Source organism: Leuresthes tenuis, unplaced genomic scaffold (genome assembly GCF_036924035.1).
Source record: "Leuresthes tenuis unplaced genomic scaffold, fLeuTen1.0.hap1 SCAF_16, whole genome shotgun sequence".
NCBI classification, from domain to species: Eukaryota; Metazoa; Chordata; class Actinopteri; order Atheriniformes; family Atherinopsidae; genus Leuresthes; species Leuresthes tenuis.
Window position 1 is genome coordinate 16,683,667 of NW_027325370.1, and position 24,215 is coordinate 16,707,881.

The following is a 24,215-nucleotide window of genomic DNA, read 5'->3' on the forward strand; positions in this document are numbered from 1 at the left end:
ATCGAGTTTGCTTTTTTTCTTCTCCTGCCAGTGTAAACATCCTGTATGAATGACTGCCTCAGTGTTAAAGACAGATGTGATTACCAATGTTAGAAAGAAACCGGACCTTAAAAAAGACGAAAAAAAATCAATACAGCTTTTTGTATATATTATTTTCCTTATCAAGTTTTAGTGGGGACAGTTTCATTCCCATAAATGCAATTTCTTGATAATGATGGTTTACAAAAGTCTTCATTTCTTTGTGTTCACTGACAAAAGTATGGAAATATAAGGAATTGCCTCTACTTTGGGCCACAAACTATGACATTTATGTCAAAATAAGAACCAAATTCTTTTACTCAAACAATAAAACAACTACTGCTGCTGTGATAATGTTATGCTTTAATATGTTAAACCCTAGTATTCCTCCTCTCGCTATCTGGACACCATACATTTATCATTGTAAGTGCTCATTTATCATCATACCCGACTCTCTGCTGGCTGACAGGCCAGTCTTCCCTCCTATCCAAATATTCAATAGTTCATTATCGTGAGCCATTGTATTTGCTTCCTATTTATGTTCTCATATCTCTTAAAGGCTCTCTGAAATGACTTCTGCCAGATGTGGTTTTATCGCTCTGCAGGGGTTACGGCATGCGCTTGATAAAACTCACTGCAAAACAGTTTTTTTTCTTTCCCATTAAAAAGCCGAACTCTTTGTCAAGTTTAGAAATGATAATGGAGGAAAATGTCCTGCCCAGAGGACATTCCTTTACTCGCTTCAAGGGTTATCACTTTATTATAGTTTCGTGACAGTTATAGTACAAACACAAACTTTTATGTGCTTGAGAGCAATTTTTGTTTGTAACAGATTAAAAGCAGGAGTAAACATTTAGATTTAGAAAAGAAAATGGCAGGAAATATTCATGTGACATCTCTGTGACGAGCCCCTAAACACTGTAGCTAACACAAATGTAATCATTTCAGATGATGGAACTAACAGGCATTTTCTTAAACTGCAAATAAGACTTTAAAAGAGAATTACATGACATGAAGTTCTTTTGCCATTTAGTCTATATTTAAATAATTTTTACAAAACCAAGGAAACGTAACAAGCTGAGCTACACCAACAACAAAAGCAGCAAACCACACTTGAAGCTACTTGTCACTGTATTGTAACTGAAGTAAGTTCAGTGGAAGCTCGTGATCTGTAAAGTTGTCAATCCAACGGAAACAGAAACCTGGCACTAATGCTTAACACTGCAGTGGCATCGGGAGTCATTTCTGAGATCAGAAGTTGGTGTGCTTTTCAGTTTCTTAGTTAAAATGCAAACTTTTAAAAAACCCAAGTTTTTCTTTGCATTATCTTGTTTAATTTCTATCCAAAAAAGCAAAAAAAAAAGCTCAGTCATAAACACTGCAGCTACTGGCTAAAGCGTAACTGAGTTGGTTAAAATTCATGCCCACAGACATCACTGTTTGTGCTCAAAAGAAAACATTTAAATCTTATCTGATCTAAACTCAGTGCATCCAACAGAAGTACACACGCACACTTTGATTTAATGTTGTAGATCCTCCCCATCTGTTATGACAATAATGACATAATGAACAAGGAAATTAGGTGCTTACACAATTTTTTTAGCTCACAATCATGTTGTGATCGAGAAACCAAAGCTTGTTTTCTCATGATAACAGGTAACAATGTTATGTTGAGAAAACAAAAGGCAGATTTCTCAAGATAATCAGATAAATTAACGTAGTGTGAAAATTAGCTTTGTTATCTTGAAATAACACACAAATAAATATTTGCAGACAATAAGCTTCAGCTACAGCTGTGCGGAGCAGCAAAGTTATTTGAATACCTGCACAGTTCCCTGGATGTGTAACTCAATTTGCTGAAATAACAGCTTTACGTTACACTTTAAAAAACATTTGAATATACAGGTGTGGAATATGAAATAACAGCTGAGTGTAAAAATATGTAAGCTGAAGGAGCCAAGAACTGAGCATGCTGAAAACAAAACGCCGTGGGCCTACAGCAGCCTGTATAGATACTCCGCTATCCGTGCAAATACAAATAACAATGCTACAAATGTTGAAACATACCATGAGATGAACTGGAATATGTTTCTGATCCTTGAGCTGACTCCAGATAAACTTAACAGCAGCAGTTTATAGTACATTTCTCCTTTATTTTAAGTTTTGACACATGAGAGCCTAAAATGTCCCAGGAGAGATTTGTATTCTCTCGCCGGCTGTTGTTATTTATGTGTGTAATTATGAGCGAAGAACGTTAAATAATTGGGCTGCTTATTCTATTTTGGAGGGATGGAATCAAAACCAGAAACATGGCATTGCAGACTGTAGTACGCCTGCTCAATTTCCCTCCATAGAGGAGGTCTCCAGTGTCAGTTTGAGTGTGTGTTGTAAATGTGAGCCATCTTCCTCTGGGTATATATCCCCCATGCTGATGCTGTTCACAGAAAAGTGCACAAATCTAACCTGCACATTTAAATAGAAACATGATGAGTACCTGAACAATGTCTCTCTCAGCAAGACGTCCTCGGGAGGATACTCTCACCTCGTCTCCATCCAGCTCCTCCATCGCTAAAAGGACAGAAAGCGGCAAAGGGAAATTGACTCAATGCTAGAACCACTAGGGGAGAATATAACAAAGCTACAAAATGTTGAGCAGTAAATTCATGTCATAAGTGCTTAAGTGGAACACAATAAGGGGGCCAAGAGCTAGCACTCTGCACAGTTAGAACAGGTTATGCACAATAAAAATCTAATTCTTCAAACAAGCTCGTCAGAACGATAAAATGATTATGACCAATCATGGGGGAAAGTGTAGCTACAGAAGAGCTTTCACACAATTGGTTCAAATTTAAAAATAAGTGCCTTTAAACAGCATCTGCACAGCGATGTTAATCATGCCCTGGACAAAAGGCACAAACCGACCAGGATGTAAGGTGCTATCATAAAAAGATGGCTGCACACTGTCTGAAGCTGAGGCAGCAGAAGGACTCACACACAGTTAGAAAATATCAAAGGGACAAACAGTAGAAAGTGACATGCTCAGAGCATGAAATTCTGTTAAAAAAAAAAAAATAGCTGAGCACAGACTCGAGGCAGAACAATTAGGCTGAGCAATAAGAGGCATACACAAACTTTAAGCTGCTATGGCCGTTTGACCCTGTGACCTTCAGACATGCCTCAGTGCTTTCACAGCCCGTCCACCCTTTGATTGCTTAAACAAGTAGAAAATGATAGGCCATCCAAAACAATGATGAAGTTTTAAGTTGTTTCACCCTGCTGAGCAGGAACAGATTGTGCACACTCACACACAAATAGTCCCAACTGTGAAGTAATTCATTGATTTTCAGGCTGTGAGATGCTCGCACACTTGACTTCACTGACTTTCCTCAACAGTTTTTCCAGGGGGTTGGAGCACTGGCGAACATAAAGAACCTGTTACGATATAGCTGCTGTGATGGTTTCCTTTTTGAGTATCAATTTAGGTAAAAGTCAAGGTCAGCATTCAATTCTTCCCTTTGTTTGCAAAGTCAAAACTGCTGAACTGAATTAAACACATTTTAAATTTATCTAAATCGCACTTCTTCTCTGCCTTCTCTCTTCATTGCACTGGCTTCCAGATGAGTCTACAACAGATTTAAAAATTTGTGTGAAGTTTGTCTTTTTTAAGTTTAATCATTAAATTGACAGTGAAAGCAGTAAAATCTACTGCTTTTACTGTCAATTTAATGATTAATGCCGATTTTATTTTTGGTTGTACCGCAGTAAGGTCCAAGTTGTTGTTTTGAAAGAACAAAAAAAAAAAAAAATCAATTGACTTCAGCTCGGCTATGTGTATAACTGTGGTTAATGCTGGATTCTTCCAATTGTATTTCTCTATGTGGAAGCTGACTCTAGATATGTTTAAGCTAACATTAGCAACTGAGTCTCAGAGTAACTGTTAACCACATTAGGCAATGCAATGTACCATTACCATGCTAGCTATCTAACAAGCTAGTTTTCTTACAGTTTGTAGCAATCACTTTTCAACATATCTGTGATTATTCAGAATATGCTAAACTGAAATCCCAGGTGTGTTATGTGGGCTGGAATCTCTGGTACTGGCTGAAGCACAATGTTATATACTGGAACTTTAAAGAGACTTTTCATTATATGGTAAATACCTCCAAAAATTCAATAAAGCTTTTTGAAAATCTGCTCAGAAAAATGCTCAAAAATACTCCCTTCGCTGTAGTTACGTGAAAATTTAACAGTTGGTTTGTCCAGAAACAGCAGGTGGTGCTAATGTTCCAGGCAGGTGCTGTAAATAGGTTAAAAACAACCAAAAGAACACCAATCGAAGACGACTGAAATATTAACGCCAGTTATGAAGGCTTCATATTATTTTGAATGAGGCAAAGGTCCAGACGGCTAAGAGTCTAAACACAGACTCAACTTGGGTAAATGCACATGTGTTATATGCACCCTAACCACTTGACCATCTGATCACCTTTTAACTTTTGCTTTTATTCATACATTAAATTTTCTACTAATACCAATTTACACCTTTTGCGTTTTTAGGATATTTTGGTGAAACCATTAATGGTGTTTTTTGTTAAACTTGTTTTTTTTTTCTTTTTCACCTGTAAACAAAATGTCACTGATTGCAGCCTTGGTCTTCTCTTGACGTTTACTCAGGCTGAAAAGAACTATAACACTCACCATCAAACTCAGCAGGCCCAACACCTACGATGATAATTGACAGAGGAAGTGATGCTGCCTGTTCAGAGGACAAAAACAAAGATGATGCTCAATCAGATTCAGTAGATCACAAAGAAGCAGGATTCCATGAGACTTGTCAAAGAGTTAAATAAACAGACTGATTATACCCATTTTCAGCCATTATTTCTGAAACTGTCCAGAGAATTGGGACCAGACTGCCTTGAAATAGCTTTTTTGTGCATCTTACATCATGACAAATGATTACAAATTCTTCACATTCTCTTCTTCAACTGCCCTCAGTACTCAGGTCAGTACTGAAATCCAGTTTGGTGCTCTCTATGATTTCAACATCTTACAGACTTCATTCGAGCATCTTACATATTTACATTTGTTTTTGTGATGTATGAATTAAGCGATAAGGACTAAACTGCTTGTGCTAAAAGTTTAAATTTAACTGGACATGTTGAGGGCTAAATGTGGGATACAAGTAGATGCAGTCATCACTGGGGAGTGTTGAAAACTGACAAGAAGCCCTCACGCAAGCATCAAAAGCGCTGCAAACAAGAAATGTGGCCACTGACATGAACGTATAAACACAAATATTGTGGGAAAAAAAAATCCAGAAAAACACTGTTCATTGTTCACAAAGGCAAGAGATTTTGTTTGTGACATCTTCTAAGGTTTGTTTTGGGTTAGCTATTTCTTCTCCGTTTATTAATCAGCCTAAACCATCACCTGCTGACATCATTATGCAGCCTTGATGATTTGCTTCGAATCAGTTAATGGGAACAAAACGAATGCACTTTTTTCATGAAGCAATATTTCCAAAAGCTGCTTCAAACATGCTTCACCACTCGATGACGATCCGGCCAGTGAGAAGTCGTTTTTCAGTACTATAAATACACCCATGCTGTGCCTAAGTGGAGCAGTACATTTACAAAAAGTATGATGCAGAAATCGCAGCTACTTATTAGCAGGACATCGATTAGCAGCTAAGGTTATCGACTTACCTGTACCAATATAAGATATATCTGAAATTTCTATGAAAGTGGTGGAACACCAAATACGTGCAAACAGAATAAATTATGCAGCAGAAACTGCCAACAATACCCATGCCGGCCATGACTCCTGAGAATTACTTCTGTTTTCACACACAAAGTTACACGAAGCTAAAGTCTGCACAATACTCAGCATGTCTGAAGTGAACATTTGCAGTCTCATGCAGTACTTCTGGAGAATATGGAAAAAAACAGTAAGCAGCCTTACTTCAGGCAACATTCAGATGTCAACATTTACCTTTATATTTCCTTGACACACAATCAAAAGTTGGCATAGAGGCATATGGAGCTTTTAAAGCAATTATCTGAGGTTTAGTTTACACCTCCTGTTCGCTGGCTGACACTTAAATGTTGTCTAAATCATAAAAACTGCGTTATTGGAAAATGTTCTGCAGTTTCTCAGTCGTCCCACACACACACACACGAGAGGTGAGGATGCTGAGACACACATCAGTAACACTCATCAGTGTGTGTGAGTGCGCGTTTGTTTACTCACATTGACCACAGCCTCTTTGGTCTGGACCATGTCAGATATCACTCCATCTGTGATCATCAACAGGACAAAGTACTGAGAGCCATCTGTAATCTCTGCTGCACAGCTGGGGAATGTGCACACACACACACACACACACACACACACACACAGCATTTAAAGCTGACATTCTGCTGGTGCACAGAAAACACAAAGAACACATGTCTGCACTCTGGACAGGAACATATCAGGTTGAATCAAGCTTTCACAAAAAAGTAAAAAGCCAAAGCAATTCTGGACCTCTACTAATATTAATGTTACAGAACAATTTGAGAGTTTAAATAAAACTGCTCTTACAAAAACTGCAAACACCAAGAGCAATAACAATAAGGATAAATACTAAAACGTTGGTTGTAAATACTGTTCCAATTCCAGAGGAAGGCGACGTACACACTGCAAATATAACAACAATGACAGAGACAAATGACGCCGCTGGAATTCATTTCAGAGCCATTTGATGAATGATAAAAAAAACAAACAAAAAAAAAACAACTGACAGCCAATCAAAATACAGCCGGGTTCTCACACTCTCCCCCAAGGTACTAAAAGATATCAATTCAATTTTCTTATCATTCATTTCCTTTATAGTAAACTATACAGTTTATTAATATCAAGTTTGTCAATATCCTCTGAAGTCAACCATCTATTATTGCTCAGTGAATTGGTGAAAACTGAACATTAGAAAGGCATCAAATCACAGTCTTTGGTGCTGATGGCATCTCTCAAATTTGTACTTTGCTAATGTCCTTTTTGAAGACTGCCAGGAAATCAAACTGACATTAACTAATACAAAGTCTGAATAAAACTTGGCTCTCAAAAGATGGCTCTCATAACAAAGTGGTAAAGTTTCATGAACCTGCTTCCTACAGATTTTCTTTCTCCTGCACGGCATAGAACAGCAGAGGGTCCTCTTAAGCCATTTTGGCACCTGGGTGCAGCCGGAGGGTGCAGCACGTGCTTGGCCTAACATTATCGCTCAGCAGTGTGGACGCTCACACCGTTACTGTTCTTGGTGTGAACGGCCCTTAAGGCTGTTTTAAGAATAATTGGGTGAGCAAAGATTTGATCCTCTTTGAGCCAAAGCCTTGAAATAAGGGTGTAACACATGAACACAACCACTTCCTGAGGATCTTCTAATCCTTGGCATGCTAAATTTATTCATACCATGCTTTAGTCCATCACATTTATGTTTCAGAGACAATCAAGAATTTGAAGTTAACAATTTCCATGCGCTGAACAACTTTTCCGTCCATGACATCCTCATTGAGCTGTAAAAAGAACATATTTTAGCTCCTACCATGATCACTTTTCAACCCTGATCAAGTGTTGTTATCGCCAAAACACAACCAGGAATTGACAAATGTTTGTGTAACTATGACAACCTGTTGCATTGTAAAAATATTGTATTTTAGCTTAAACTATGATAGTTTTGATATTGTACCGAGGTAATGTTTTTCTCTAAACCCGGCCATGAAGTGTGAAAAGTGTGAAAAGTGCCCTTGACAGAGGGTTTGTTGGTCTTGATCTCACATCACACAAGAGCTTTGTTTAGCTCTCTCTTCCTCCTTGTGGACTTTGCGGCTTCTGCAAATAAAGAGTTGATAATGTTTGATGTGGAAATGCTTATTTGAAGCATATTTCCCTCGTGGAGCTTGTCGGGACGTTAATTTATGAGACGGAATCGTGAGTTGCATCAAAGGTTGTGAAAAAACGACGCATGACCATTTCAGTTGGAGGACTTGTAGCAAATAAAGGTTGAATCTCTTTCCTTTTTGAGTCTATATCAAGAAAGTTAAAGACGATATTCAGGAAGTGAACTGGAAGAGCAGAATGTGTTGATATCAAAACACCAATGTTAGGTTTGACCTTGCTTCAAACGTGGCAGGTAAATCACGTCAGGTTTTCCAATGTTACTGATATTTACATGAAGTGAATGAAGAGAAAAGGTATATGACTTTAACTTCCCAATAAATTTGGATTTTTTTTTTTTTTTACAGAATATGGAAAACACTCCTGTTAGAAGGACAACTCCCACAACAGGGCCTTTACCCTTAAACAGAGAAAACAACTGATCAAATATAACAGAAAAAAATAAAGAAATCAAATAAAGGAAGAATGTACAAAAAGAAATAATGCACTGTTCCTCAGTTTTCCAATGATTTCTGTTCTTTTTGCAGAGTTTGATGAGGAAAACAAATAATATAACATACTTTATGTATGTATGTATGTGTGTGCGCAGTGTTAAATGTGTGCATGTCTGTGTGGTAGCGGCTGTTTATTCTTCAGTTTTTGTTTCCCTCTGATGTCTGTGCCACATCTATGCGTTTTGCTGGCCGACACAGTGGTGTGAACACAGTAAAGGATCAAAAGCTGATTACTCAATGCAGCGGCACATGGACTATGTTTTTTTCTGGTCCAACAGCCAAACTAATGCATATTTTTCTCATCCAAAACTTTGAAAAACATGCGATAGCAGTCTTATTCCTTCTTTTAATTGACCATTTACCCTGTTAGACACTGTAAAAGTTCTATGGCCATCAATAATTAAAACATTCTGTAACAAAACAAACAAGCTCTGAAAGTGAGGATTGCATAATGTAACACTGGCATTTGCACTAAGAGTCTAGATTATGAGACAGAACCGCAGTTTGTGAATACAAATTGTGGCTCAGTCTCCCTGGAACGCAGGGATAATTTCGACATCTGCAACAGCAGGGGTCATTGTAAACCAACGGTAATGCAGAGAAAGCTGGTGCGCCTGAAGAAAATCAGACTTTGTTCATGCTTACATTAAAATGCATGTTACCTAATTAGGCCTGAAAATAACATATCTGGATCTGAGATTACTTAGAAACTAACCAAACTGAACCAGACACCTCTCAAACTTCTATTTGACTGATTATTGAAGCCACTGGTGTCTCCACAACATAACATCAGAGTAAATCTGGATTAAATGTTTTGTCCTCGTATCAAATTTAGTCTTTGACAGACATCTAGAGCTCCACGTTTGGCCTCACCATGTAAAATATCAGTCTGCTGCCATTTGGGGGATTTTATCAATAAAGGAAACAACAGCTAAACATGTAATCCAACAGATCCACTCAAGCAGACTATCACAAATAGGTGTGAAACTACTGCTGATGAATGTTCACAATAAGTTGGCCCACTCCATTTTGAGAAGAGAACAAAGAAGAAAATGTCCTGTGTGTTTACCTGTTCAAACAAATAACACTGTGCTGCCACAGTACCTCTACGCACTTTTTTTTTAAAAACTTAGATATCTCCAGATTTCTTTAAAACCTTTGTCTTCCAACTCTGCAGAAAGTAAAATAGATAATAGCAGATACCATGACCCAGAACAGATGCATTTGCTCCAAGCTTTGAAAAATGAATAAATAAAAGGGTACCATAGGACATTTTCTTTGTACTTGTTTAGCATTTAAAATAAAGAATACAGAAGGGAACATTCACCACACAAAGATGCATTTCTATGCTGATGATATAGTTTTTAAAACAGCTGCTTGCTGATATACACTTTCTGACACAAACCACATTCATCTTTAAACATGATTTTATTGTACAAAAGCTGCCACCTTCTTTAGAAATCCTTCCTTTTGTGTGCAAATATGTTTTTATGTAATTTCAGTCTTTTTAACAAATAGAAATTAAGAGTAAAGGGTCTCATATCTTGGAATAATGCTTAAAAACAAATTAGTTTAGTAGGTTAATGACTCTTCACCTCAGTATTTTGATTTGTTAACAAGGGAAACTAGAGAAACATTTCATTTTTCTTTTCATATCTTCCTCTTCTTTTTCAGAAAAACTCCTTGTTAACCAGCCATCAGCTGAAATCATCAAGATCCTGTTTGAAAACATATTCTTTTTGTAAAATGTAAATGTTTAAGATGTGATTTGGGCTTAAGATTTGGGCTTTAACTCAAACAAGTAGAAAAATCCACCTTTCGCCAAAAACAATTTATCAAGTGTTCCAAAACAACCAGAATCAGACTCAGAATAAATGTGATTATTTGCTGATGTGGGGCTGTTACCTCCCTAATCCTTCATATGTTAACTTGCCATCTAATGTTTCATAAATATGTTTTTACCTCTAATCTGCTGCTTATGAGTCATGTCACTTTATAAGACCTGTTAAACATCCAGGCATAGAAATTCGAAATTAACAGAAATATCCCTTCATTTTGGGTGAGACAGCAATAAGCCAGAAGACATGTGAGGAATAATTACATCCCCTATTTGTGTAGACGTGCTTTCAAACTTACTTTGCCACTTTGTTGATAACAGGTGCGAAGTTAGTGGGCCCATACAGCTGCACTGTCCTCAGGCTCTGGAAATATGCCTCCAGAACTCCCTCTATGCCCACACAGTTTGGGTTATCACCATCACTGCTCTGCAGCACACAACATTTAGAAAGCATATCTCACAGTGCCAAACAATAAACATTCATCCACGCAGGACATGCATGCAGTTGTACTTGTATTGCAGTTAAAGATATGTTAACTACCCTGCTGTCAGTCACGATAACATTTGATTTACATCTATTAACAACTGCAAGTGGTTTGTTAAACCCTGTTTAACAAAAACAAAGTCAAATTGAGAAGAAAAAAAAAAGAAAGAACATGCTCACTTCTTCCATGGGAATAAAGAGGGTAAGTAGCAGCCAGGTGCTGCTAATCAAATTCAATTGATTACTGATCATCAACAGGTGTGAGCACCTCTATAAAAGCAGATGTTTTGTCAGTTTGCTGCTCTGGAGCATTCAGGTGTGTGTTAACACAATATAAAGGAGGAAAGACATCAGCAATGATCTTAGAGAAGCAATTGTTGCTGCCCATCAACCTGGGAAGGGTTATAAGACCATCATCCATCATTTTACAGAAAGAAAGATTATTCACAGGTGAAAGACATTCAAGAGCTACATCTCAAACTCTACAGGCCTCAGTTAACATGTTAAATGTTAAAGTTCATGACAGTACAATAAGAAACAGACTGAACAAATATGGCTTGTTTGGAAGGGTTGCAGGAGAAAGCGTCTTCTTTCTAAAAAAAGAACATGGCAGCACAGCTTAGGTTTGCAAAGTTACATCTGAACAAACTGCTTCTGGACCAATGTCCTTTGGACAGACCAGAGCAAAGTGGAGATGTTTGGTCATAATGCACAGCAGCACGTTTGGAGAAATCCACACACAGCATATCAGCACAAACACCTCATACCAGCTGTCAAGCACGGGGGTGGAGGGCTGATGATTTGGGCTTGTTCTGCAGCCACAGGACCTGGGCACCTTGCAGTGATTGAGTCCACCATGAACTCCTCTGGATACCAAAGTATTCCAGAGTCAAATGTGACGCCATCTGTCCGACAGCTAAAGCTTGACTGAAACTGGGTCATCAACAAGACAATGATCCCAAACACAGAGGCAAATCTTTCAGAATGTCTGAAAAAGAAAAGAATCGAGGTGGTTAAATGGTCCAGTCAAAGACCAGACCTCAACCTGACTGAAATGCTGTGGTGGATTTTTCTTAGTTCTTCACCCACTGCTTCAGCATCTTAGCTTTAATTTTATTGAATAAAATAAGTTACAAGTTATTTCTCAATTTTTCCAAGACCCTGTAGGGACCAGAATATGTATTATTTATTCATATGAACAAACATAAACATGAAAGCCTAAAAGATTTTTCCATAAAAATCCAACCATTACTACTGATCCTGCCTGTTGTGCTGTCTGCTGAGTTAACTTTGTAAAGGGGGACGTAGTTATCTTGAGTTTAACAACACAGGTACGTTGATTTCACTTAAGCTCAGCATCCAGAGATTTCTGACTGCAGTTGGCCTCTTCCCTCAGGAGGGAGCAAGAGCCAAGTGGAGGGGCTGCTGGGAGATTCCCGCTGGCAGGCAGATGAGCCACCGTCTCAACTTATGCGACCAGCTGTTGTTGGTGCTACATCTCCTGCTCCAAACCAACTGTGCGGATGTGCCCTGCATGTGTGATTTCATACCTCAGTGCGTGTGTTTGTGTGTCTTACCAATGGGAATGCGTGGGAGATTTTGCCATCAGGGGGCAGCTTAGCTCCAAAGCCGTAGGCAGGGAAGAGCTTGTCACTGTCATAGTCCTGGATAATCTCTCCCACTGCTTTCAGGGCCATGGCATATGCATTCATTTGGTAGGGACTCATATAGTGGAGGGAGGTAGGCTGGGATGGGTTGCCTTAGAAGACAAACACAACATGAAAGGTGAGTTGCTAAATATCTCAGAAATGATGAAAAACTAATGAAAAGCCCAAAATAAGTACAATACCAAGAAAATACCATATGCCTTATATTTCTTTTGGCTCGTTTGTTTTTTATGGATGTGAAAACTAGTGGCTGCTACACAAAAACAGTTGCAGGAGAGGCAACAATCTACTTTTTAATCTCTTAAAAATAAAAAATAAAACAAATCTCATAAACAGCTTTATAATGAGGAGTTCTAACTTTATTATACCATGTTAATGTCTGACAATATTGCTTCCTTTAATGACCGTTCCACAATCATTGACCACATATTGGTATCCCCAAACATAGCTAATTGCCAGCTCTCTCCTCTCCCCTTCGGGATAAGCTATTCTGGACACTCCTCCATTCTGAAAGGAGGCCACTCTTTTAAATGAGATGAGAGGATGGGGTTGATTTGATAAGCCATGATAGATTCCACACTCCAACGCACCCACTGACAATGTACTTCCTCTAATCCAATCGAGTTTCCAACTGCACTGCAGGTGTACCATGCGCCTCTGGACACGATAAACATTAAACATGTACCCCACAACCTGCGCGATACACATGGTTGACTGAACGTTTCATCAATAAAAGCATGAATGTTACAACATATTCAAGGCAGGTGTTCTTGGTATCACAAATTTGGTGAACGGTAAAAAAAAAGGATAAGTTAAACTATGTTTGGGGGGGGGGAGCTAATTTGATGCTGAACTCATGCACTTTAAAAGCAAACTCTTTATCTGTAATCATTCTGAACAAGTTTTCAGAGAAACTACTGGTGGGATACCACAATAAGTGTTGGAATCGGAACACCTGCTACTAAAGCAAGGCGCTTAACTAATCACCAAATCATTTTTCAAGCAAGATCCAACAATTACGCATGTTGAGCCAAGTGTTTTGTTATGTACAGCTCTGACTACAGCTCACAGTAGGAGTGTCAACTTTAGGTTGTCAGAGGTGGCAGCATCGTCAGTAAGTGCTGGTGTGAAAAAATTAACCCAAAACAAAAGAATTTATCAGACATGTTTGTTTACTTTTACAGCCCCTATTCAAACCGCTTTGTTTGCCATAAATTCAGACGTATGTGTATGAAACATTATAGTCGATCAAAGTAAGTAAATGGGCTTTCATACTAGAATATCTAATCTTTTGACTGATTCAACTACTTCTTTTTTTTTTAAAACCCCGTTCCTCTGATAATCTGAGTATAGCATGATAAAATGCTCATATTTTATAGTGCTAAACTCAAATAAAAATTAAGCACATTTTGTATGCCATTTGATTTGCAAAAATGAAAAACTGGAATTTTGACTTTAGGATGGCGCCAGATGAGACTATGAGAAAATGTGAGAGATTTCACTCGAAACCAAAGGACAGATCAGCAGAATCAACCGATTTAATAAATTGGGGGAACAATAATGTCTAAACCAATTTTTTTCCACCTCCAGTTCAACTGACTTCGGCCCTGTGGTGGAGACTTTAAAAACAGCCATTTAATCCTTTACAAAGGTTGTTGACACAGATGAACACTGCCATCCCTACAGCTATACCAGCTACAGTTTGTAGCTTTAGCAAAAGTTGCTGAGCGGTGTGAAAAATCCACTTGACGAATGATTCGTTACACCCATTTATATGGACGTCCTGTAACCTGTGTCAGGTATCGCTTGTGGTCTTTGTGTACATTGTTGGAGGGCAGAAAAAAAGGATGATTAAACAATAAATGAATATATCATGCATCTAAACGTAGGCCAGTCTGTGACTTACCATTAGACGCTGTGAAGTCGATAGCTACTGTGAAGTTCAGCTGTGTCCTGTTGCAAATAAAGTAAGAATAACAACAAACTTTTGCATACTTAATACTGACTGTCCAACATAAAGATACACCAACATAATGAACCAAAAATCTAATCAGTTTACCAAATGTTTTGGCTAAATAGTTTGGTATGACAACAGACTCTTCACCATCCAGGAGATTTAATTAAGTAAAACAAAGAGAACCAGTAATTAAAAGTTAATGAACTGAATAAATGAGTCCAACTATATCTACTAGCTATATTTACCAATGCAACCTTTGCCAAGACTTCATTCGCTCAGAGCAAATAGGAATTCAGTACAATGTTCACAAATGAGCTTTTGGGAAATTCAGTTCAAGAATCCTCACACACACACACACACACTGAGAGAGGGAAAAGCAAACAAAATGGTGGCCTCCGACACTCACTGTGAGTGTGCACTAATTGTTATTCCACTCACCCTCCTCGGATGAAATCCACAAAGGTATACTCTGACTCCACTTTGAAGGACAGCAGAGTTACCTGGCACAAACACACACACACACACACATTCGGAGTGGTGACCAGAGAAGGATCGAGGGAGAGGAACCAGGGAGGCAGGTTGGAAAACAAGACAAACGGGTGTCAAAGGGCATTAGAGTCAGTGAGGGAGAGGAAGACATAAGAGGTGACGATACCCATCTTCAAAATAACATCAAATAGCAAAGCAGTGGAAACGACAGGCTGACACAGGTCATCTGGGCACACTTACAGTCCCAGAATTGATGTATTTCTTCTTTTTGCCTTTCTTCTTAGGATTTAAAACCTACAGAAGAAAAAAGTAAATTAGCGATTGAGAGGACACTTATAGAAACCACTTCATAGCACTTTGTGATGCTCAATCATGAGCATGAATAATTCAGCAGATCCCTGATAACAACACCAGGCCGTGAACTTAAACTGATACAAAAACTGATGGAAAGCTGATCATTCATCCCTTCCACTGATACATTTTGTTGGTAAATTTTCTTCTTTCTTTTACAGCATTTAATCGTTCGACTCTTTCTTTCTTCATCTTCTGCAGCTTTCATATTGATGTGTTTGCTTAGAGCCAAGCGCCCCTCGGTTGAGCAGAATTTAACGAGCTGCAGCTTTTAATGGAGTTAGCAGTTCAAGAGTTTAATAGCTAATGGTTGAGCATGTAGATGCAGATTTCTTTTTTCCAGCAAAACCGTTAAGAAGCTGTCCTCCCCCAATAAATAACTTGCTTTCTACTTTCTTCTTTTCTATCATATTCTAATTTACTTTTGAAGCTCCAAATTACAAAATGGAGATCCAAAGAGCTGGGACTTTTTGATGTTATAGTGAGATTGTCCTGGTGAGTGGAGATTATTGCTGTAACATTATTGTAACCCAGTCCCAATATTACAGCCCAAACGCATGGTAAAATGTGTAATAAACAGAACAAATATCATCATGGCCATTATAAACAACATGGATTGGGCATATTGTGATGGCCCTTGTCTGTAGCTGCTGGTACTATAGTGCATTGACTTGTATTTTGGTCTATGTAGAAGTTAATATGCGGAGCCTGAGCGAGTGCTTCTTTAGACCGGAAGCTCTTAAATCTCTTAAAACAAATATTTCATTCACAATAACAAAAAAAAAGATCAAATGTTGAAAGTTAGCCTCCCTAAAACCTGTCATCCACATACGTGGACATCACATTTCTCGTTATCAGACCCCCATATGTGGACATTTTTTTTCAAAAGGAGCTTAATGTTTCTAGATGATATCTGGTTATCATATTTATTGGTTCCTCCTAACCCCAAATAGCTCGAAGAAATCTAAAATATAAGCCAAACCAAAGCTCAGGTTAAACATTTCACAATTTTGTGAAAAATATTAGCTAATTTTGAATGTGATGAGAGCCATGCTGTATAGCATTGTTTCTCCTTTTACAAAAAATATTAGTTTGTGAGATTTAAAAATCATTGCATTCAATGTTTTTTAAATACATTTCAAACAGCGACACAACCTTTTTGGAACTGAGTTTGTTCTTTGGATTACTAATTAAAAGTTCTGGGGTTTGATGGTAGAGGAGGATTTTCAATTTGTGGATGGAGTTCATCCTCCTTTGGAGAAAAAGCACATAAGCACGGTAGCTGCTGTATGACTATAGTGCTATTATCATAAAAATGAGGCCATAAAGAATGAAAACTGAACAGTACAGGATCTTCTTTTGTGTGATTTTAATTGGCAATCTGTTTGGGAAAAACATTTCGCTTATTTTTCTGTGTTGGGTGAGTGTCAGGTTTTATCAAATATTTCTGCTTTTTAGTTGAGACCATCTGCTTTTACCAGCTTTTATGTGGAATCAATCTCAATCCTTCAGATTCGAGGGTGTAAAAGCTGTTACGAGGGCTGCGGAATTCCCTCTACCTTCGGAGAGTCGACCAGAAGATGAAAAACCTACATCTGGATTTGCAAGGTTCACAGCGATGAGAAGCAACAATAATTTTGTATCTCACCTCATAGACATTGAACTGGTTCTGCCCCCGAGACAGCTCTCTGTAGCTGGTGGTGAACTCTCCAATGAAGTCGTGTCTGCAGATAAAAATAAAATACGCCCACACAGACAGGCAAGCATGAGCACGAATTTCATAATCTGAGAAAAATTATTATATCTTTCTCCCCATCTTTGTTCCCATCAAACTCCCAGCTTGTGCACAGTCTCACAGCTTGTCTTAATAAGTTTTTCGCAAAGTTTTCCCCAACAGAATATACAGAAGACATTTCATTTCTTTTTGACATTTCAGGAGGCATCGGTGTGAATCATAAGCCTGTACCGAGTCATTATCCACAGTGCTCTTTACCTTCCATCCCGATCCCAATCATAGACGTCTACCTTCACAGTCCTGAAAAAAAATAAAGACAGAGGCTCTTATTTCAGTCAGTCTACTTTCCATTAGTTAACCTCCTGTCAAAAAAAAAGAAAAAAAAACTTTTATTTCCGTCACACCAGGAGCAGATAGAACAATTACACATTCACTGAATAAATAATGTCCCATGGAAAGGACGATTGTTGGCACAGCAGGTACTGGTTATTATGTGAGCTCTGTGCTCACATTACTTTCAAACCTGTGAGAACGATCAATTTTCACATGTGGGAGAGAAAAATGAATAAAGGATGCTAAGTTTGCATGAATTACCACAAATGCAATTTCAGTCCCATGTGAAGAGCCAGAGACACTATATGTTACTGGGCTGCATGATATGAACGACACTCAATTTGGTTAAAATGTTTCAGGTTATAGAAAGTCATTAACATACCCAGCAGAGAGGCTTTTAACACCACGCTCATGCTGTAAAACCTCAGATATTCTCTGTCCACAAGATAGTTACTGTAACAAGACATCACCTTAGCTTCCAGTGCTACACTGAGGAACCTTGGACTCATTTTTGAGGATGGATTCGTCTTTTATTTCACATATTGAACTGTTCTCTCCAGCAGCTTCCTTTCATCTGCAGAATATCAACAAAATCAGGAGAATCCTGTCCCCAAGCAATGCTTGAAAAAACTGATCTATGCATTTATCACGTCTAGGCTGGACCACCGCAATGCAATCTTGGCTGGGAGTCCAAACAGTTCCTTGAATTTCCTCTTTCAGTTGATCCAAAATAATGTGGTCAGGGCATTGATTGCTACCGCCAAGCGAGATCACATTTCCCCCGTTTCACCCTCAGTACATTGGCTTCCTGAAAAACTTTTGAGTGCATACCAACTCTTTGATGGCCAAGCTCTGCCCTATCTATAAGCCCTTTCACTATCACCACACAAGAGTACTTCACTGAGAGAATACAGGTCAACTTCCAGGCCTGGAATGAGATGCAAAGAGACCTGGTTCCTTACTGTGGGACCAGATCCCGCTTTGGGAGCCTAATTATTATTTGCTATTTCATTATATTTTACTGCTATTGGAAAATTCTATTTGCTGGTAATCTTTATTAAAACTCCTCTATTTTAAATCTTGTTTTCTTTTCTAAGTCTTGTTTTTGCCATTTAAATAACTTGTGATGGAAAAGTGCTATAAAGATTAGATTGAGGTAAAGACTAAAAAACACATTTCCAAATGTTTACCTATAACACATGAGAGCAATATTGTGATTCAGGGTTGATTCATCGCATTCAGCAGCCCACGTCAGCTGACCTTCCTCTCAGCTACAGATGGAAGCAGCTCTGATACTCTTTTGCCTTAAACATGGTCTCATAGTCAGCAATCTGTTTGTATGTAAACTGATTGTCAGGCTTTATTTGTTGCGGTTTCTTTCATGGGGTGATTGCAAAAGCAAGCACTTTTATAGCTCAGAGCGTCCTTAACCTCAGACAATACACCAACACAAAAGCCTCCAACAAAGGCTAAGTATTTGTCACTACATATCATACATGCATCTTCTGTCTTAAAGGGGATCAAACTGTAGAGAAGACAATAATACTTCCAATTCTTGCAAGATTGACACGGTGCATGTCTGTATGTGCTTCTGCATGTAGTTGTATACGCGACACCAAGTGGCCATCACAGATGCTGAGCACAGTGCAGCTGGTTCTGAATGTATAACACTGCTGTGTGAAAACTGAGTCAATCTCAATAACACCAGTGCTGGTCCCTGGGATACCACGACCGACTGCTGGCATTATTCTGACCGCCCCAGTAACCTGTGATGTCATCCACTGAAAAGTCTGCCAGTACTTTGAGCAAAATCAGAGCCAAACAATATTCATAAAATATACAACTTTATAGAATAGTTTTCCTAAATGTGGTGGTGACAGAGTAACATGGTGTGACATAATAGAATTGTGCAAAATTTTTTCTGACCTGTCATAGTCGCCGTTGCACAGAGCTCTAACAGGGATGGTGAAGGGCTGCCACACCGGGTTCAGCGTGTTCTTAATCACCTCCGTCTTGTGGCAGATGGTGAACCTACCGGAAAATTACCAGATGTGAGGCCTCAAATGGGAGAGAACATTCATATTACTCACATCATACCAGTGAAAATAGTCCCACCTCCCTTATCCTCCTCTGTAATTCTGCCAGATGCCTTCTACAGTCGGTTGTTCTGTCTTTCTTTTATTAATATCTGCTTAAGTAGATCTGGGCGATGTGGCAGAATACCACATCTTCTTTTATTGGTGCAAACATCTCCACAAGGCACATATGTGGAAGAAAGTTACATTCTGAAAGATAACTAGATAGGGCTAAATTAAGAAAGAAATAAAACATGCAACTAAATTGATTCAGTGGGGTGACTTTGCAGTGGGGAGGATACACTGTATGTGCAGGTAGAAGCTTACTGTTCCAGTGCAACGCCAGTGCACTCTGCCTCTTTTTCAACACACTTTACACTGTGTTTGATACTGTGCAGCACCAGTGGGTCTGCTGGGGGTCCTGCCTTAACCTTTAAGTAACGTTGTCACTTCACAATAAATGCTAGAAGGGTTTTAAAACAACCGGCTGCTCCCTCAAGCCCAAAAAAGCCTAAAATTTTCTAATAAGAGATGCACTGGTTGTGTTTAGGGATTTTGGACAATCATATAAATGTCTTTGTCAGACTAAAACTGCTACAATATGCTCATGCTGAATAGTTGTAATAATCTTGGCAGTTAGCAGTGTAATGCTAAGCTAAGGTATCTCTGCCTGTATGTTTCTGTATCTGTAATTCTATGGCAGTGGATTAATATTTCTTATAACTTCACATAGAATATACAAGATTAGATCCAGAGCATATAGCTGAATTGCCTCATAGCCATCTTTGATAAAATACTATCATTCTATGGGCAGATTTTTGTGGCAGCTCTCTTCAGTTTCCATTTCAGACTAATAAGTTCCTGTGCCAGTTCAGAGCCAGAACTCAGAACAAGCTCTTTCCGTTTGGACCACCAATGCATTGATTGCAGGCTGCTAAAACTGGTGCTACAGTGGCACCATCTCTGTATTGGTCCAGAGCAAAGAACTGCTTAGATTAGGGGTCATCAAGACCAACGAGACCAGCTACACTGTGTGACCGCCATGCTCTTAAAAACAGAACCAGTGTAGTTTATAGTCTGCTTAATTCAGAAGAGAGATGATGAAAGATGAGCTCAATGTTTCTCTCATTTTCCCTAAATTTTCAGGATAAACAAGTGGGAGGATCGAATAATACATTGAAAGAGACGTTTAAAGTCAAATGAAGTCAAGTCAATTCATTTCTCGGCTCGTTGGTTGTTCTCTGGCTGTGGAAAAGCAAACTGGTTCTTAAAAGCTTCAAAAGTTGAACCAGCTCTGATACATCTAAACTGCTTTTAAAAAATCTGTGGAACTCTTAAACATAAAAGGAAACAGGTGATTTTCACAGTAAGAGGTACAGGGCTTTCTGGGCATCATCTATAAAAATGATTAGTAGAAGGGGTTTTGAAAAGGCTGCTAAAATCAAGGTCTGAAATCTGTTTAAGATCTGAATAATTTACATATATTTAAGCGACTACTAGGGATCCATGAATATTTGTACATTCATTGCAATGATCAAGGGGATCCAATTTAAAAGCGGATAATACTGAGGACACAGGTAAATATTTGAGCTCACTTCGACAGCCCACACTCACGTTCCATCCTCGTTACTGCGGTAGAAAACCAGGAAGGGGTCAGACTTCCCAAAAAAGTCTTTCTTATCCAGCTTGTTGGCACACAGCTGCATGGTAGCGATATCCTGACAGAGAACACAGGCAGTTTTCAACATAATGATTCTGATGCAATTTCATTTCAAAGTCTGCAACTCCTTCTCCTCTGGAACTCATTTGTTGGCAACAAAGGCGAAGGCTTGTGTGGCACTTTTGAGCAACAGTTTAGAAAATTAACCCAAAGTAATGTGAAAAAAAGTGAAAAAAATAGTTTGGCAGGAAGATGATGCAAATGTGGACCTGAACGCATCAGCGGTGGGAGTGCTTTAATAAGAGATTCATGCATAGATTTCAGCCATGGTTATCCATTGTTTTATAAGAATTACAAATCTTATTTGAAAGGAAAATATATATTATTAGGTGATGTCTGCAATATAGTCAGAGAGCCAGAGGGAATGCTTCATGCATATGTATGAACGGTTACAGCAGTTAATGAGGACTTGTGTTTTTCTGCTCCTGTTTGGAGATGTCATGGACAAGAGAGGTAGATATGAAGAAGGAAGGAAGGAAAGAAGGAAGGAAGGAAAGAAGGATACATTGATAAGTAATGAGGCATCATGGGAAACCTAAGCTTGCCATTGACAACATTTGGATCTTGTTAGGAGAAAAACCTCCCATAGCAGCAATGGTAAACACAGCCAAGGTAAGTCTGTTCACATAATGATCTCTGGAGCACACACACACACACACACACACACACACACACACACCCATAGTGGAAACTCTGCAAACATCTGACTTGCTGGTTGATATTAATATATAACTGCATCAGGGGAAATTGCACCCTGGAGGAGAACATTGCTTCATAAAAGAAAGTCATCCTGACATGATCTTAACCACATTTAGAGAAGTTCGGAGAGGCCTCGCTAACAAAATATAAAGGGCTTAAAACGGGACAGGATGGGCAGGGGTAAAGGATTGGTTCTGGTCACCAAATGTTTAAAGTTTTTCCATCAAGGTGTGCATCTGTATAGTTGTGTGGGGGGATTTATTTCTGTGTGGAAAAACTTGTACAACACCAGAACCAGAGTTGATAAAAAAAAAAAATTTAATATAATAAGTGAACAAAATACTGGTCAGATGATAATGTTCCAGCTGCACTTGGGTTGTGTGCAGGTTTACGTGTGTTCTTACTGACCCTGCAGTTACTGAGCTCCTCTGCAGCCAGGATAATGACACCACACTTCTTCCCAGGAATTCCACTGAGAGCATAAGGAGAGGAAGAGACATGGGGAAAGATTGCAAAAGATGGTAACAATATGACTTACAAAAGCACAAAGCAGATGTCATTTATAGCTATATGCTGTTATTATGCTGTTTCCAAGAAAAGCTCAAGCAGGGACCTGCACTTACTCTCTAATGGGCTATCCATTTCTAAAAATAGACTACAAGTGGTGGAAACACCAACCAGCCTGTGGTGCTTGCAACATCAGAATGAGGAAAGCTGTAAAGACACAACCTTTGGTATAAAATCACCGTTGTTTGACGATGTTCATTCCGCAGGTTTACGGAGTAAAAAAAAAGAAAAAATAACACGTCTGAAATAAAACTGTTTTTATTTCATATCTGCATTATCATCATAAAAATGACCTCAGCATCACCAAAGCTACATCAAACCTATAATCAACCTGATTGTGGAAATTTGCTTGTTTTCTGGAGCTTTCTGCTCAGTTTCAGTCGATTGGTGCCTTAATTGATCTTTTGTTTGACCATTGTGCTTGTCCTATAAAGACGTAATGCTACAGGTTTCAGTGTGTTTGTACCAACCTGCATCCTGGTGCCCCAAAGACAGACATTTAACAGTTGGCCCATATAGCCTCCACAGTGTGTTATTCAGGACTAAAAACACCACAGGGGAAGAAGTCAAGTATTTGCTCAAGTGATTGAAGCGGATTCAAATTTTTGTTGGCTGTTGAATTCAAACTCCTAATCATATACAAGGTTTGCTTTTTAAGTATAAAAATGCTAATATAGCAGTTTAGCTAGATTTTTAGCAGATTAGCATCACCAGACCACATATATTTGGAACATAATACACGATGAAAATGTGGGATCTCTTTTAAAAGACAGGCTGTTCAGAGGAATGACTCCCAGATGAGAACAAAACCCTGTGCAGGGGTGCACATGCATGCATGCCTTGCATCACTGACTCTTTTCCACCAAATGTTCAAGGTTTCAGCTTGTAAGGCTTGTTTCTTCTCTTTTCTTTTGTTGTTCGTATTCAAACTTATATTGAATGTGAAGTCTTGACACATTAACGACTGTGATGAAAGGACAACTCGCTGAACCGTCACAAGAGAAGGAGACTTTTTTTTTAAAGCGCAGTGGATGTCTACAGTGGTGACATGGAGGAGCAAAAAGAAGGAGCAGACTGGGAGAGAGAGGAGAAAAATGAGGGTGTACAATTTGCTGACAGTCAGGCACAAAAGGGCCAAGCCTGAGCGCTGCTTCATTGTAATTTTTAAAAGGGCTGGAGGGGGGGAGGTGGCATATACATGAGGATGGAAATGAAGGTATGATGAAGAAAGATGAGAGAATGCTCTGATGTGCCTTCACATCAAAGCCTCATTTTCTTAGCATGTAGCCATGAAGCCAAGAGTAAAACAAGTCCTCGTAAATCTGACAGTTTTATCATAATATTAATTTACTGGACAGATTGGTTTGTTTCTGGCACTTGGTCGTGATGCGATGCTTTCATGTGCTGGCAGGAGGCTCTGGCAGCCGAGTTCCAAGCAACATGCGTCTAAAACTACAACTGCTGATTGCGATTACAGTCAGTGTGAGATTCCCAGCTACTTCCACCAGTTTATCTGAATATCGCTTTGCAGCAATGAGTCAACATCTCATCAGCTTTTCACTTCTTTTTAAACAACAGCTGCGCTCAGAGGCAGTGATGAATCTAGTTGTGAGCAAAAACTGGATTCCATTGTGAATCTGCCGTCTAAAAGGGATATCCATTTTTTAAATTGCGTAGGTATGACTGCTATTATAATTCAGCCAGATCAGTTTCTAGGGTGATTCTGTTATCTGAATTATTGCAGGAAAATGCAGCAATAAATTTGCTACTCCTCCATTGTAAGTGAGTGATAAAGTTCAGACAAAATAAAAACACTTGTTTGTTCACTGATAGAGCTAATAAGTTTCACCT

The 24,215-nt window shown here is 38.8% G+C and overlaps 1 protein-coding gene across 1 annotated transcript in view; it reads right to left on the minus strand.

The window, feature by feature from the left end:
* Positions 1–24,215, minus strand: part of cpne9 (copine family member IX) — an 81,453-nt gene that overhangs the window by 2,390 nt on the left and 54,848 nt on the right. Inside the window, exons 7-19 of the mRNA XM_072367140.1 lie at positions 22,206–22,269; positions 20,993–21,096; positions 19,230–19,334; positions 17,229–17,270; positions 16,884–16,959; positions 15,125–15,178; positions 14,834–14,895; positions 14,345–14,391; positions 12,349–12,530; positions 10,587–10,714; positions 6,271–6,373; positions 4,717–4,774; positions 2,513–2,586 (exon numbers count right to left, since the gene is read on the minus strand). Coding sequence (XP_072223241.1) covers positions 2,513–2,586; positions 4,717–4,774; positions 6,271–6,373; positions 10,587–10,714; positions 12,349–12,530; positions 14,345–14,391; positions 14,834–14,895; positions 15,125–15,178; positions 16,884–16,959; positions 17,229–17,270; positions 19,230–19,334; positions 20,993–21,096; positions 22,206–22,269 — 1,099 coding nt within the window. The remainder of the gene's footprint in view (positions 1–2,512; positions 2,587–4,716; positions 4,775–6,270; positions 6,374–10,586; positions 10,715–12,348; positions 12,531–14,344; positions 14,392–14,833; positions 14,896–15,124; positions 15,179–16,883; positions 16,960–17,228; positions 17,271–19,229; positions 19,335–20,992; positions 21,097–22,205; positions 22,270–24,215) is intronic.